This window comes from Chelonia mydas, chromosome 1, assembly GCF_015237465.2.
Source record: "Chelonia mydas isolate rCheMyd1 chromosome 1, rCheMyd1.pri.v2, whole genome shotgun sequence".
NCBI classification, from domain to species: Eukaryota; Metazoa; Chordata; order Testudines; family Cheloniidae; genus Chelonia; species Chelonia mydas.
The window spans coordinates 319165254-319182163 of NC_057849.1; the positions used below are offsets into that span (position 1 = coordinate 319165254).

The 16910-nt window shown below is 39.5% G+C and overlaps 1 protein-coding gene across 1 annotated transcript in view; it reads right to left on the reverse strand.

Moving 5' to 3' along the window:
• SLC2A13 (solute carrier family 2 member 13) overlaps positions 1 to 16910 on the reverse strand; it is a 317159-nt gene that overhangs the window by 210268 nt on the left and 89981 nt on the right. The window contains exon 3 of the mRNA XM_007056429.4: positions 6998 to 7206. Coding sequence (XP_007056491.3) covers positions 6998 to 7206 — 209 coding nt within the window. The remainder of the gene's footprint in view (positions 1 to 6997; positions 7207 to 16910) is intronic.

Consider the following 16910-nt stretch of genomic DNA (forward strand, 5'->3'; position numbering starts at 1 on the left):
GTGACTATTAATAATGTTAAAAAAGGTATGCTTCAATAACTAATGTCTGAACAAACAGAAGTTTATCAAGGAAACCTATTCTTCAACTTTAGTCCTTTCATCATAGGAATTTCAATGTGTTAAATAATTATATGGACTTTTATTCATCAAATTAAAACATCTATTTTACAGTTTCCCACTCATCTTCACAAGATTAAAGAGCAAAGAAGCTACAAGCTTACCTCCAATTTTAGCTGTCAGAGTATGTTCTGTGACCAAACAATGAATGGTATTGTTGAACTGTAGTGGAGTGTTACAATTGTTTCCTAGTGGTCAAAGAAATCTTTCCCCTATGCCCATTTAACTCTTTCACGTAACACTGCGTTTTTGCCTAAATCCCTGTTACATGTAAATATGCAGCTACAATGGGAGTAATCTTTTTGGAATTGTATATTCAGTTCTGAAGTTGGAACCTGCAGGCAAATAGTGAAAAAACAGACCTTTTTTTCTTTTTAATTAAATCAACTCTTGAATACCATTAGCTATTCTGAAGGTAGCATAATTTCATTTCCTTTTAAGCACAATATGGATATGCTTTTTATATTTACGTATGCTTATTTCTTATCCAAAATTATATCAATATGACTACCACATAAAAACATATGCTCAAAGATAGCACAAGTTGTGTGGTTAATGCATATGCACACAAAAATCAGGAAATTCAAAGTTGTGTTTCCCTAGCTGCTTCTGATAAATCAACCTGAAAATCAAAGACTATTCACCAGGCTGATTGCACTACATACTCAACCAATCTGACCTTAAATTGAACTTGCTATATAGACGCTCTTCTTTCAGTGTTGCTGGGTTATTCTCCACCCACTCTGAAGGGACACATTTATAGCCTTTAACAAGCATGTTCTTTCACCAGCAAATTCTAGCACTGAAACTAGTAGCAGATTCGATATCACAGTCATTTTGAGGGAAGCAAACCTCATAGACTATTGTCCAAACATATTAGGTAAATAGAATTACACCACTGAAGAATCTATCCCAATGGCACAGGCCCCAGGCCATGAACTAAGCATTGCCACGTTCACCATAACAATCAAAATCTTCCCTGTCCTCATCATCCACATAATCAAAACCGTCATTGTGAAGACAAGAAGCCTGCATTAATCAAGGCTGTGCTCCCCGCTCCAATTTATTCAATGTCACTACAAAAGTCATCTCTCCACTTTCACTATGTCACCTCCCTTGAATCTCTTTACTGAATTATTCAGAGAAGGAGTAAGCCTACCTCCTCAACTCTACAGAACCTTACCCCTTCATCTTTGCTCTTCCTTCCTATTTCCCTTAGTCCTTCCTCCTTCCAGTTCCTTTTGTCCCATTGCCATTATTTATGCTGTACACAATAATCTCTACTTGTCAGCCAAGCAACTGCCCCGCCAGCAAGCTTACTACTTCCAGGAATCTTTCAAACCAACCACCTCTGTACATGCTCTTTTACCTGATGTCTTGTGCCCCATCTCATCTATGTCTTGTCCATTAGGTTGCAAACAGTTTGGAGCATGGCATGTATCTTGTTCTAAGCTTGTAAACCACTATGCAAGTTTACAGTGCTATAAAGCTGACTTAACAATACTGAATTTATTTGGATGACATATTTCTTTCAAATCCAAGAAATATTCTTGCTTTTACAGTTTCCTAGAATTCAACTGAGCTTCTAAATTGTATGGAAATTGGGATTGGAAGTCTCTAACTTCTGGAAACTGACTTGAAAGCCAAGTTAGTTACTCTCACTGGTGTAACCCAAGTACAAAGGAACATACTTTTTGCCTCATGGGAGCAAAGTCTGATTGCCTTTCTCTCCATATTTTTAAAACTTGAGCTATAGCTGTAGCTAGACCAAAATGAATATAGTAATATATAAAGTGTTGCCATCCAACTCCAATCTATAGATGATGATTGGTTTGAAGCAACCGGTGTATGTTAAGTATTCTAAAGACTGATGAAGACCAAATTTCCTTGATTTACTATTTTCCATAGTTCTGGTTTGAATTTTCTGTAGATTAAGAAATTGTTCGTACATTTTTAATTCATACACTTTTCCTTTAGTGGGGCTGGCATAAAGTTGATATGTGGAAGATTTACTGCACTTTCAAAGGCCTGATTTTCTTTTTCAAAGGATGTAACACCCTGTTGAAGCTTGAGCTGACCAAAAAATCTTTAATGTAAGTTCTACTTATTGAAAGCAGACACCAATTATTAATATTAGCTTTCATGAAGTGAACTCTGTCCCATTCCTACTGATAATGTCTGAACAAATAACAGACTGACATCAAACTAGTCTTGTTACAGTGAGTAGAGTCAGACTATTCTCTACCGTTGTTCTGTCTAGGAACGTCAACAAAAATGCAAAAAATAGAAATGTGCAAATCTGAACTTTCGTGGTGAATGCCTGAAAGGTGTCTTGTCTTCAGAAGCAGCCTTTGAATAAGTCTTTTCTTCCTGGGCTGTAAGTAAAGGGGATTTTGTTCTGGATTGTAGTTTAGTGGTGCATCACATCCTTCCCTGAAGAACATCTGACCTTTAAAGGGCAAAGTAATTATCCTCCCTTTCCAGGTTAAATTTCCAGACCAAGGATTTACTTACAGAATGCTACCTTAAAAACCAGGGCTTACAGTTAGATTTTGTGAAGATAGGAAAATAACATCTACACATGACACTCAGAAAACTTTACTGCTAGGGAAATGAAGTCTTAGAAAGGATTCTTCATAGTATGATCACATGATCTACTCGCCAATACTACAGAACAACTTTTGGAAGTTTGTGTTACTTGTGAATGGATTTAGGACCAACATTTTAGCACTACTCTAAAATGTTAAAAGAAAAGGAGGACTTGTGGCACCTTAGAGACTAACCAATTTATTTGAGCATGCTCAAATAAACTGGTTAGTCTCTAAGGTGCCACAAGCTGCTACTACGGCTAACACGGCTGCTACTCTGAAATCTAAAATGTTAGAAACAGAGTAAATATATCCTTTTAAAATATACAGTCTTCACCTTATTTGTCTCACTGAGGACATGACCATTATGCTTATTATACAGTGCACTTTTCAATGAAGAGCAGAGATGTGGTTGACAAATTAAGCCAGCCTTTCAAGGGCATGATAACAAATGGAAGGAGCATCAGAATAACTTTTTATTTGCTGCCTTGTTTATCTACTGTTCACTATTTTAGATGTGTTAACTGTCTGACATGTTCCACATTCATGGCCAAATTATTGCAGGAGTCATTTTGTAATTACACTATCTCACAATATGTTGCTTAGTGCTCTCCCTAAACATTTTTGGGGACATCGGATATCTTCATATTTCATTTGCCTACATTCTCAGAATTGTAGGTCATCCAACAGTGTCGTTCTTTGGCTTCAGCTCAAAGCCAGTCAAAATCTATTACAGACTATGTGTTGTCAGATGGAAAGAATTCTGCTTGTTTCTTTCAAGAAGACTATAAAGAAAACTGATCTGAATTCAAATTGTTGAAAAGCCAAGAATAAAACTGAAATTCCCCTTTAAGCAGGACATTTTTCTGCCTGATCCTCACAAAATATACACACAGCACTAGTCCAGACCTATGCCCTTCCTGGTATTTGGTTTTGTGATAGACAACAAAAGCTTCGGGCTAAGCTGTTTACACAAACCTCTCTGTTCTGTTTTCCTTAAGGATCCCTAGCTCCTTCTGTCAGAGACACCAACCCATCTTACACCATGTTTAGAGATAAGAGCCACGCAACAGCATGACTCAGCAATAATTACTGCGTTTTACACACGGTTCTAACCCCTCAGCAAGGGTGACATAGAGGAGCTCTGCACCCATAATGCACGATCATAGAAACACCCGCTCTATTACACTCAAATTTCGCTGATGTCCATAGCAGCAAGCACACCAATATATTTTTGGGCTGCAGGCCTGCCAGACAGTGCAACTCTCAGTAAAGATAAAGGTATTCAAAAGGGAACTAATGGAAGAGTTACTTTTCAGAATTAATGAATAACACACCTCTAGGACCCTTCTGGAGGACCAGTTTAAAATTGTTGTCGCAAAACACCACAGACTCAAAGAGTGACAGAACCTAAACACTGTCATGAAAGAAAAGTTACAAGAAATAAACGAGGGTACTGGAAAACTCTGCTCCTGCAAAAATATTGGCAAAGTGCAGCTCAATAATAGAGCAGCTGGAGAACAGAATGGTAGCCAAGAATAACCATGTATTCAGGGTACTGGTAGAGAAAAAGTCCTGACCCAATTAACTTTACAGGAAAATCTGTTCCAAGATGAAACCACATGAAGATGAGGAACTAACCTACAAGAAGAAAGAATGCACCAGCTCTGAGAAGGAGAACATAAAACCCAAGAATGGAGGTGGGAATGCCCGTTTTGACTCTGATGATCAGGAACAAGTTCTGTGGGAAATCAAGGATTAATCAGCTACACCATTTCAGAGGGCAAAAACACTTCTCAGATTCAGCCCAAAGCCAGGTCTGAGTTCAGAATGTACAAAAATTAACAACCATTCCAGGCTGGAGGAATAAGAGGAGAAAAAGGAGGAGATGGATGCCTCCCTCCTGTTTCCAGAAACAAAGGATTATTTATGGAGAACACATTTTATCATTACAGACACAAGTAGACTGTTAACCAAAGAGCAAAGGCCATCGCTGGATAGTCTGCTATAGGAGCAGAACATTAGATTGATCACCATCTACTGCAATATTGTTGAATTTTGTAGATCATTCCGGATGAATTGAACCCAACAGCAGAGGTGCAGTGCATCACGTAAGCCTCTGTTACAAGGGAGAGCTACACATGAAGTCACCATGACGGGGAAACCTCTGCACACCCACTGTGTCTTCCCAAGGTTGTCACATAAGGTATGATTTAGGGCAGGCCAAGGGAGGAGTCAAGAGATGCATGATTATATAGCAGCTCATGCAAAGTAGCACAGAGGGTGATGCAGTCACTGATCTTGTCCACAGGTGGGAGTAGAGTATATGTGTGTGTGGAAGGAATGGGGGAAAGAAAGTATTTTGTTGCAGTCCCACACTGAATCCAGACTATGCAAGCTCACACACATCATCCACGTAAACTCCAGTTATTCAGTCTTCATGCAGATAACAGCACTTTCAAAAGGATCCTGAATGAAATTTAAATGTGCTTGGTTTCATGTTTGATTTCACTCGCAATATGTGCTTTGCTACATCCGTACTTTTTATATTGCTTGGAACTAGGAGTAGATACATGAGCAGGAGCCATGATTTTGGGTACTTTCAGCAACTCAAAGAATAATTTAAATAAGTGGACAGAGGCTTTTCCATTATTTGACTTAGTGAAACCTAACTAGGTCATTAACTTCATATATATTTTTAACAATCAGGCACCACAAAAGCTGTAACCTGATTTATTTAAAGTAAGCAGCCACACTATCAGACTGAAAGAATTTATCTAAAAAAAGACTACTTTATATATGCTAACTTTTTTAGTTCTCAAACCTTTCCCAACTACTGAAGCCCGAGCCCTGCTACCCACATATTAAGCATGTATCTTAGCTTTGTGGTGCCCCTCTGGCGTGGAGCCCCTGGCAATTGCCCTGCTTGCCATCCTCTAAAGCTGGCCCTACACTTGTGACAACCCTAAACCTGTCCTGTGACCCCCCCCCCCCCAATCTCCCCACAGCTCCTGACCTACAGGTTGAGAAACACTGATCTAGATGAGTTGATGTACCCCATGGAAGACCTGAGTACCCCAAGGAGTACACGTACCGCTGGTTGAGAACCACAGTTTTAAACCATGCACAAAATTACTACAGTTAGAATAGCTTTGAAATGTTTGCTTTAGAGTGTGATTTTCAAAAGTGTGTAAGTCAGCTACCCACATCAAGTACCACTGATTTGACTTGTACTCCCTGAGTCATACACTTTTGAAAATCCCAACCAAATGCACGTGACTCCCAAAACACTTCAAACTGCTTAACCTGTCGCAGACACAAAGCCAACAGCAACAAAGTAATTTGATTATGTACTATAAGAGGGGAAAAAATTTAAATACACACAACCACCAGGTAACTCTTGTTGCACTTCCCACCAACTCTGAAGAAGCTGAAGTAGAAGTTGTCTCGTTGATGATTTCAGAAATGATAAACTTTCAAAGGTTGTCTTGTACTTCCTGCTTCCCTACATAATTACTGTAGTTACTGTCCCTTAGTTGTCAATCACAGACAAAGTTAGGGGGAAAAAATTAAGAAGTCAACGGAATTGCTCACATGCTTAAAGTTAAATATGCACAAGTATTTGTGGGATCAGATAAGGTGTAAAAGAAATGCAAAGAATTTGAATGACACACCACAGTCTAAAGAAAGAACATATATGACCTCAAAAGACTGTGTTTACTAAAATGTTGATGATAATGTATATGTCTAGTTCTGTAAGTCTTGCCACAGTTGCTTGCTGAGATTCTGCTCAGCCAGGACATAGCTTCTGGATAACTTCAGGCATTTGAGGGATTAACCCTTTAACCCTTCCATAGCTTCTATTTTGTCCTTTTTCCTACATCCCAATCTTTTTTCCCAATGATAGAAATAAACATACAAAATAGATATATTTAACTTAAGTATAAATCTGCTCCTCATGTCCATCTTACAATATACAGATTATTTGTGAACTATATGCCTTGCTTATTCCTTCTTTAAACACACATTTCAAGTGACAACATAAAATCTTATAATATATAGCTTCATTTTTTTCCTCACTTAAAAAATAAAATCAGGATAGCATTTACAACAGCATCTTCAGTTCTACAGATTAAATTTATTTAGACTTAAACTACCAATATAATAATAATAATAGAAATATTTACAAGATCAGAAAAAAGCAACATATGAAATTATCGAAGTACAATTTCCTGTTACTTGCCTCTTTAGTGACATAGGTAGACAGAGATGCCAAGAAATTTCTAACCTACCTGCTCCAACTTCTTTTTCTTCCTCTTCAATGTTGTTCTTGATACTATCATATTCCTCATCAATTGTTTGGTTGCCACGTATCTGAGACAGAATTCTCCGTGCTTTCTGAGTCTGGCCTTTCTGAATCAGCCAGCGGGGGCTTTCAGGAAGAAACAGGAAGCCAAAAAACTGTATAATTGCTGGAACTGCTGAGAGGCCCAGCATGTACCTAGAAACAAACAAAAGTATCTTTAATTCAAACTTAAAAAATTCTCACATTTGCAAGTACTCCAGCTCCCATTAGCCACTTTCTGAAAACTCATCCTGCAGCTTAAATAACCAAATGGGTGAATGTATGCATCACAAAAGCAGCTTCCAGGATTTTCTATCAGAATCAAAAGGAATCTTGAAGAGATTATCGTGCCGCTTACATTTAATTTGGGTGTCAAAAAACAGAATATTCACTACAAAGACATAACTTTCAATTTCAGCTCTTGACAAAATAATTACTTTACAACACATCTGCCTTTATGGCTGCACTTCTCAGCACCACCAACAGAACACTCAACATTTATTATAATTGCCATTTCTACGGGGCAATTCAAGTTGATGGCCCCAAAATGTAATACTCCCCCAAGAAGTTCCCATACTGTTTTAAAAAAATCCCAGGAGACAGAGAAAATAGCCTCAAAAACAAATGCTACCGCAGTCTTAAAAATACCAAATTCTTCACTGGGAATCCCTTCAGGAAATGGGGAAATGGCAGAAGTGCTAAATGACTTTTTTGTTTCAGTTTTCACCAAAAAGTTTAACAGTGATTGGACATCTAACATAGTGAATGCCAGTGAAGCTGAGGTAGGATCAGAGGCTAAAATAGGGAAAGAATAAGTTAAAAATTACATAGACAAATCAGATATCTTCAGGTGCCCAAGGCCTGATGAAATATATCCTAGAATGCTCAAGGAGCTGACTAAGGAGATATCTGTGCCATTAGCAATTATCTTTAAAAAGTCATGGAAGACGGGAGAGATTCCAGAGGACTAGAAAAGGGCATATATAGTGCCACTCTATAAAAAAGGAAATAAGGACAACCTGGGGAATTACAGACCAGTCAGCGTAACTTCAGTACCCAGAAAGATAATGGAGCAAATAATTAAGCAATCAATTTGCAAACATCTAGATGATAGTAAGGTAATAAGTAACAGTCAGCATGGATTTGTCAAGAATAAATCATGTCAAACCAACCTAATAGCTTTCTTTGACACAGTAACAAGCTTTGTGGATGGGGAGAAGTAATACATGTGATATATCTTGACTTTAGTAAGGCTTTTGATACTGTCTAATGAGCGTCTCATAAACAACTAGGGAAATACAACCTAGATGGAGCTACTATAAAGTGGGTGCATAACTTATTTTAAAACCATTCCTAGAAAGTAGTTATCAGTGGTTCACAATCAAGCTGGAAGGGCATATCGAATGGGGTTCCACAGGGATCAGTTCTGGGTTCAGTTCTGTTCAATATCTTCACCAGTGATTTAGATAATGGCACAGAGAGTACACTTATAAAGTTTGTGGATGATACCAAGCTGGGAAGGGTTGCAAGTGCTTTGGAGGATAGGATTAAAATTCAAAATGATCTGTACAAACAGGCGAAATGGCCCGAAGTAAACAGGCTGAAATTCAATAAGAACAAATGCAAAGTACTCCATTTAGGAAGGAACAATCAGTTGCACACACACAAAATGCGAAATGACTGCCTAGGAAGGAGCAATGCAGAAAGGTGTCTGGGGGGGCATAGTGAATCACAAGATAAATATGAGTGAACAGTGCAACACTATTGCAAAAAAAGCAAACATTATTCTGGAATGTGTTAGCAGGAGTGTTGTAAGTGAGACATGAGAAATAATTCTTCCACTCTTACCCAGGCCTCAGTTGCAGTATTGCATCCAGTTCTGGGCACCACATTTCAGGAAAGATGTGGACAAATTGGAGAAAGTCCAGAGAAGAGCAACAAAAATGATTAAAGGTCTAGAAAACATGACCTGCGATGGAAGACTGAAAAAATTGGGTTTGTTTAGGCTGGAAAAGAAAAGATTGAGATGGGATGATAACAGTTTTCAAGTATATAAAAGGTTGCTACAAAGAAGAAGGAGAAAAATTATTCTCTTTAACCTCAGAGGATAGGACAAGAAGCAAAGGGCTTAAATTGCCACAAGGGACGTTTCGGTCGGACATTAGGAAAAACTTCCTAACTGTCAGGGTAGTTAAGAACTGGAATAAATCACCTAGGGAGGTTGTGGAATCTCCATCACTGGGGATTTTTAAGAGCAGGTTAGACAAACACCTGTCAGGGGTGGCCTAGATAATACTTAGTCCTGCCATGAGTGCAGGGGACTGGACTAAATGATTTGTCAAGGTCCCTTCCAGTCCTATGATTCTATGCTGGGATTACGAACACACATGATAATACAATATTCACTTAACACTAGTGTAAATCAGGACTAACTCCACCGAAATCAATGGAATTGAACTGGTATAAAATCAGCTACAGGGTAATCTGGCCCATAATTTCTTCTATTTCTCACCCCGAATGCTTCCATTCTTGTGGACCAGAAGGTGATTTAAGAGGATACTGGTCTCTGAAATGCTTGGAAGATAGCATGCTCATCGATTTCAATCCTGATGGCTCACAAGAATGAGTCTGGAGGTAAAAGCCCCACTTGTCAGCAATCGCAGTAGCCAAGAGTCTTGGGTTGATAAATAACCCAGGTAAGGACTTGGGGTATTTACAATATTGATTTTGTTGTTGTTGTGAACTTGGGTTTGTCTCTTCAGTGAGAGGAGAGAGGGGAGGAAATGAAAAGTGCAAATTTCAGAAGAGAAAATTGGTTATAGGGAGAGGGGGAAAATTCAATTTCTGATACTTGAGTCAAAATAGAACCTTCCTCACTCTCCCATAGCCATACTGGTTTTTCAGGAGTAAAAAGTAACACATTTATGTTGTGTCAGTAAAGCTGGTATGAGTCTAAATATACACAGGAGTAAGGATCTGTGGAGTAGACATATTTACAATTTTTGACTATATGCACAAATGCAACATTGAAAAACTTCATTTTAATTGACAAGGGACCCACCCACATAAAAAGGAGTTCATTTCTGACTTTTGGAAGGCAGTTTGCCTCTTAAGTTTGGATTGATCCAGCTCTGGGGTCTTTAAAAGTCCATCTCAGAACAACATCATCATCCATATGTAGAGCTGGAATTTACTCTTCCATTTACAATACGCTGGCTGATCTAACATTCTGTGATCATCTCCAGGGTTATCATGGTTGGGAGAACTAGCTAGGCTGCCAATGCTGGAACCCAGTAATGATTAACAACCATATGTCATATCTTGCCCTAGCTACGCAGGGCATTTAGAACAGAAGACAAAAGTAAACTGACAGTTTGGAGTTCTAGCGTTCTGATCTATGTGCTTGCTTATTTCTTCTGTTTTATTTCTTCAAAAATAAAATGACAGATATGAGCAATAATAAATAATGTATTTGCAAACACAAATATGTTGGTATTTCAATTTTACTGTTTTGAAAACTATTACATATTTCTAGCACACTGCACTGAAGAATTATAGACTATAAATGATTCAATCATATACACGTCTAGAAACAGATATTTGCCTCAGCTATAAAGTGAGTTTTTTCACACTGAATCCAGAATATTCCATAATATCCAAACCTACAGCAGATTTCCACTTATGCATAACTAATTTTCATAATTATATGTGCTCATAACGAAGTATTTCTGCACATATTTTTGTTCAGAATATACTCCAAAGCATCCCCATGTGTATGAAGTTTATATAGTCTTCTGGCTTTTCAGCATGGTAATGAAAAAGAACAAAGTAACAGTTATTTAGCCCACAAAAAGGTCTGTCACTTAAAATGTCACAGTAGGTCAGGCAAAGGCAGAAGTCCTCCAGTTTCATGACCTATCTCAAAAAATCTTAAAGAATAAAATGTCCTTCAGCTTTTCTAGCCAAAGTTTGATTTGTTTAGAAATTATGGATACTAAAAAAAAGAACATCCAGGTAGGGAACAGCATAATTTAAGTCATTTGTTTTTTAAATTCATCTTTTTACTGTACGTGAAAACACGACATTCACCATGTATTGGAAGAAACCTGAAGATATCTGGATATTTTATTTCAAATGGTCCTGGAACCACTCTAAATGCACCTAATATCTTGTTCACTTCATTAGTTAACTTGACTGTACTAGCTGCAAACATACCCCTAGAGATTGTTTATACAGCAAAATTTAGTGTACAAACATCCTCACACCCTGAAATGATTCCATGAACTAACAGTGGTTATTTTAACTGGACCTGAAAAACGAATGTTTTTCTGTCTCAAGGTGCATGCTTCCAGACAGAGGGCAGGAGCAACAAAATCTCATTCCTGGACATTGTACGAAGTACAGTATAAAGAGAAATGACCAACGAGTGCAGGGGACGGATCATTTAAACATTAGAGGAATTTAATTTCAGGCTTGCTACCCAAACTAATTTAGTGATAAGCCAAAACATGGCTAGAATTGAAATGGAAGCAATATAAAGGTGATTGAAAAATTGTATTAATGGGTTTAATGAAGATGGTAACAGAAGGGCAAAGAGACAGAGAATGGAAGGGGGGGGGATGAAGGAGTACCTAGTAGCTAAGGTGAAGAGGGACAGGGTGGCTATTCTGAACAGTGCGCATCCACCCCAGTCTTTCATATCAACCTGTGGGTAGCCAATTTAATCCTTTGGCTACTAACTTGTATCTTGACTTTAGCAAAGCTTTTGATACGGTCTCCCACAGTATTCTTGCCAGTAAGTTAAAAAACTATGGATTGGATTAATGGATTATAATGTGGATAGAAAGCGGGCTAGATCGTCGGGCTCAACGGGTAGTGATCAATGGCTCAATATCTAGTTGGCAGCCGGTATGAAGTGGAGTGCCCCAGGGGTCTGTCCTGGGGCCGGTTTTGTTCAATATCTTCATTAATGATCTGGATGATGGGATGGATTGCACCCTCAGCAAGTTTGCGGATGACACTAAGCTGCGGGGAGAGGTAGATACGCTGGAAGGTAGGGACAGGGTCCAGAGTGACCTAGACAAATTAAAGGATTGAGCTAAAAGGAATCTGATGAGGTTCAACAAGGACAAGTGCAGAGTCCTGCACTTAGGACAGAAGAATCCCATGCACTGCTACAGACTGGGGATCAACTGGGTAAGCAGCAGTTCTGCAAAAAAGGACCTGGGGATTACAGTGGACGAGAAGCTGGACATGAGTCAACAGTGTGCCCTTGTTGACAAGAAGGCTAATGGCATATTGGGCTGCATTAGTAGGAGCATTGCCAGCAGATGGAGGGAAGTGATTATTCCCCTCTATTCAGCACTAGAGTACTGCATCCAGTTTTGGGCCCCCTCACTACAGAAAGGATGTGGACAAATTGAAGAGACTCCAGCAGAGGGCAACGAAAATGATTGGGGGGCTGGGGCATGTGACTTATGAGGGAAGGCTGAGGGAACTGGTCTTATTTCGTCTGCCGAAAAGAAGAGTGTGGGGGGATTTGATAGCAGCCTTCAACTACCTGAAGGGGGGTTCCAAAGAGGATGGAGCTAGGCTATTCTCAGCGGTGGCAGATGACAGAACAAGGAGCAATGGTCTCAAGTTGCAGTGGGGGAGGTCAAGTTTGGATATTAGGAAATACTATTTCACTAGGAGGGTGGTGAAGCACTGGAATGGGTTAACCTACGGAAACGGTAAATCTCCATCCTTAGAGGTTTTTAAGGCCCAGCCCGACAAAGCCCTGGCTGAGATGATTTAATTGGGGTTGGTCCAGTTTTGAGCAGGGGGCTGGATTAGATGAACCTCCTGAGGTCCCTTCCATCCCTAATGTTCTATGATTCTATGAACTGTCAGGTAAAAAATTCCAAACCTTATCTGTGAGTAGACTAGCACTGCAGGAAAGAGATATTGAAAGGATAAGTAAAGACAACTTAGGAAACAATATCCCATCACCTATTATAAAAAGAAAAGCAGACACTTCAAGGAGAAAGTAAATCAAGAGGAGAAAGCTGTAGAAGGCAAAGCTCATTGAGCAGCATTTGACCAACATAGCTGACAAATGTCACCAGTACTAACTAAGTAATGCGTCAATTAGCCATGTGGCTAACACATACTATTCATTAATATATTTATTCAGTGAACACCAGTAAACTTCATCAAATGATATACTCAACATATGGTTCTTCTACCATTTGTCCATCTTTAATAGTAAGTTGATGTTTTAAAAGAGTGGACTAAATATATTACAATCACATATAGTACATAACTGGTTTATTCCTTTAAATTACAGGAAGCGTGACAGTACAGCTGACTTTCAACCTGGTCTACGAGGTTTAGTCCTCTAGATTATAGACAATAGGTACATATTTCCTGTTTTGTCTGTGATAAAGTGCTTTATCAATATAATTAATATGCCTGAGTGCTATGTTTGTAGTCACAATGGAGTATGGAGAGGAAGCCAAGAGGAAAAATACCTGAAGAGCCAAGAGTACAGTAACTCCTCACTTAACGTTGTAGTTAAGTTCCTGAAAAATGCGACTAAGTGAAATAATATTAAGCGAATCCAATTTCCCCATAAGAATGAATGTAAATGGGGGGGGGTTAGGTTCCAGGGAAATTTTTTTTTGCCAGACAGTACAGTGCTATAGTTGGGGGGTGCCCCCCACCTTACCCCACACAGGCACAGCCCACTGGCACAGGAGACAACGAAGCAGGCAGAGAGGCTGAAGGTGCTGTAGGCTAGGAGAAGCATGTTGCGCAGCAGCAGCGGCAGCTTCCCCTACTCTGCAAGCACCAGGGGTGGGGGGCTCAACTCTCGACCCGCCCACTCCCCCCCTTCCCCAAAGCCCCCACCCTTAACCTGCCTCTTCTTCCTCCCCCTTCCCCCTTTACTCTACACGCCATGTCCTCACTCCTCCCCCCTCCCTCCCCTGCCTCTGGCAATCAGCTGGCTTGCGGCATTCAGGAGGGACGGGGGAGGAGCGAGGACATGGCATGCAGGCTCCCCCTCCCGCCTGAACGCCACAAGCCAGCTCATTGCCACGGGCAGGAGGCAGGGGAGGGAAGGGGGAGGAGCACCGCATCCTTGCTCCTCTCCCTTCCCTCCTGCCCGCGGCAATCAGCTGGCTTGCGACGTTCAAGGGGCAGAAGGGTAGGGAGCGGAGCGAGGACTCAGCACGCAGCCTCCCCACTACCTCCCCTGCCTCCTGCCAGCGGCAATCAGCTGGTTTGCGGCTTTTGGGAAGCAGGGGAGGGAGAGGGAGCCTGTGCACCGAGTCCTCGCTCCTCCCCTCTCCCTCCTGAACGCCACAAGCCAGCTGATTGCCGTGGGCAGGAGGTGGGGGGAGGAGGGGGAAGGTGCTGATCTGCGGGATCTGCCGGCAGGCGGGAGGCACTGTGGTGGGGGGGTGTAGGGGAGCTGATGGGAGGCTGCCAGCTGTGGACAAAGCAGGCAGCCAAACAACGTTATAGCGAAGAATTGCACAACTTTAAATGGAGCATGTTCTGTAACTGAGCAGGGACATAAGATCGAAACAATGTTAAGCGAGAGGACATTAAGTGGGGAGTTACTGTATAAATCTACTTCAAATTGACTAGCTGCCTGGTCTGGAAATGGGAATAACTTTCAGTCTAGATTTGGTATATTACAGTCTAGCATAGGTCCTAATGTCACTCCAGCAATTTTTAAAACGTACATCTAGTGAGCCAGCATTCAGAAATCTAATATATTTCTTTCCTATGGAGAGTATAAAACTTTGAATTTGAAGCCAAATGCCTAACAGAAGTGAAAAAAAATCAAGCATGAAATTTAATGTATTTTCTGTAACATTCCTCGTCCTCAGAGACATCACTATAATACTATTGAGTTGGCACTTGGAGAGTATATAAACATGACAGGAGAATCATGCTGACTTGTTTTATTTTGCTTTGTTTTGCTTGTAATTTAATATCCAGTATTTGCAAGAACAAGTAGAGTTTAAAGAAGGTGTTTACCATTTTCACTGGCATTAGCAGGTTAAAGAATATTTAGATAAAGTAGATGTATTCATGTCAAGAGGAAAATTCACCCTACGATACTTGAGGAACTAGATGAAGCAATCTTGGAACCATTAGCAATTATCGTTGAGAACTAGTGGAGGATGGGTGAAGTCCCAGAGGACTGGAGAAGAGCAAACATAGTATCTTATCTTTAAAATGGGGAGCAAAGAGGACTGGGGTATTCTAGACCAATCAGCCTAACTTCGAAACCTTGAAAGTTACTGGAACAAAATTACTGTAAGCATCTTGAAGATAAGAGGGTTATAAGGAATAGCCAGCACAAGGACAGTTAAGGGCGAGAACAGGCTTCCAAATGGAGATCACTGGAGGTTTCTAAGAACCTGTCACTGGAGGTTTCTAACACCTGTCAGGGATGGTCTAGGTATACTAGGTCCTACCTCGGTGCAGGGGTCTGGACTAGATGACCTCTCAAAGTCCCTTCTAGCTCTACATTTCTATGATTAGGTAAGTGCCTAGAAAGTCCAATCAAAGGTCAGGGCCCCACTGTTTTTAAGTACTGTACAAATAAATCAAAGACAGTCCCTGCTCCTGAGAGCCCAGGGTCTCATTTTCATACAGAAAAAACAGGTGAATGAGAAAGAAGGGAGAATGAGGTAACAATAAAACCAACTAAACGTTTTCATAAAAGCATATATCATTTTGGATGCTACTGCAATAATAATAATAATAAAGATAAAGATATCAACTATTAGGCCTTGTTTTGTTCCTTTATGCCAGTGTAAAGGGGCAACATGCATTCAGTTATACCAGTATAAAGGTGCTTATACCATTATAGAAAGTCTAATTTGGCAAAGCAAAATAAGCTATTTGGTATAGCTGCATCTACACTAGCGCTTTCACCAGCTTACCTATGTTTGCAAAAAAATCATACCCCTTACTACATAGTTATACTAGTAAAACTTAAGTGATTTCTGAGCATTCAAGTGAGCGCTGTGCCAAACACACCTTAGAGCTATTGGTCACCAACCTGAACAGACCCATGAGCATCATATTATTTATCAAGTAAGGCAGCTATTGTTTATTTCCACCTACTGATGGATCTCCACCAGATTCCTACTTTTATCTTTTCAATACCATTAATTTACTATAATCTTTATATTGTCATATTTTTTCTCTAAGTAATACAAATAATTAAAATATATTTTGAAGTATCAATGGCGTTGATTAGCAATATTGGGCAAATAATTGATTTTTTTACTTTGTTGGCAATTGGGAAAAAAATCATTTTGGGTCAAACTGAAAACAAAACTTTTTGAAATATTTTGGCAAACTGAAAAGTTGAAAAAAAAAAAAAAAAAAAAAAAACCTTTGGGTCAAATAAAATGTTTTACTTGAGGCAAAACCAAATGCTTCATTTTGAATATTTATTAAAATGTGTGAAGTCATTTCAACTAAAATAATTTATTTCATTTAGAAAATGTCACAACAAAACATTTTGATTTTTTTCTGAATTTTTGTTTTTTTGTTTTTTTTTAAACCAAAACGATTTGGCAAAATAGACACAAATTCACAAAATGTTTTGGGATCACTGAATCTACGTTTTCTTCTACCACAAAAAAAGTTTGAGTCAAAATTTTTCACCCAGCTGTATGAGCTAGGCTCTGGACTCCCAGGTGCGGAGATGTCAGAGGAAGTTTGTCAGGTTCTTCAAGTTTGTCAGTTGCTCCAGAACGGGATATTTGTGCACAAGAACAGTGGAATAAAGAAAAAAGACTGCCTACTGTAATAACTTTAAATATATCAGAAATTGGGTGTAGAGAATG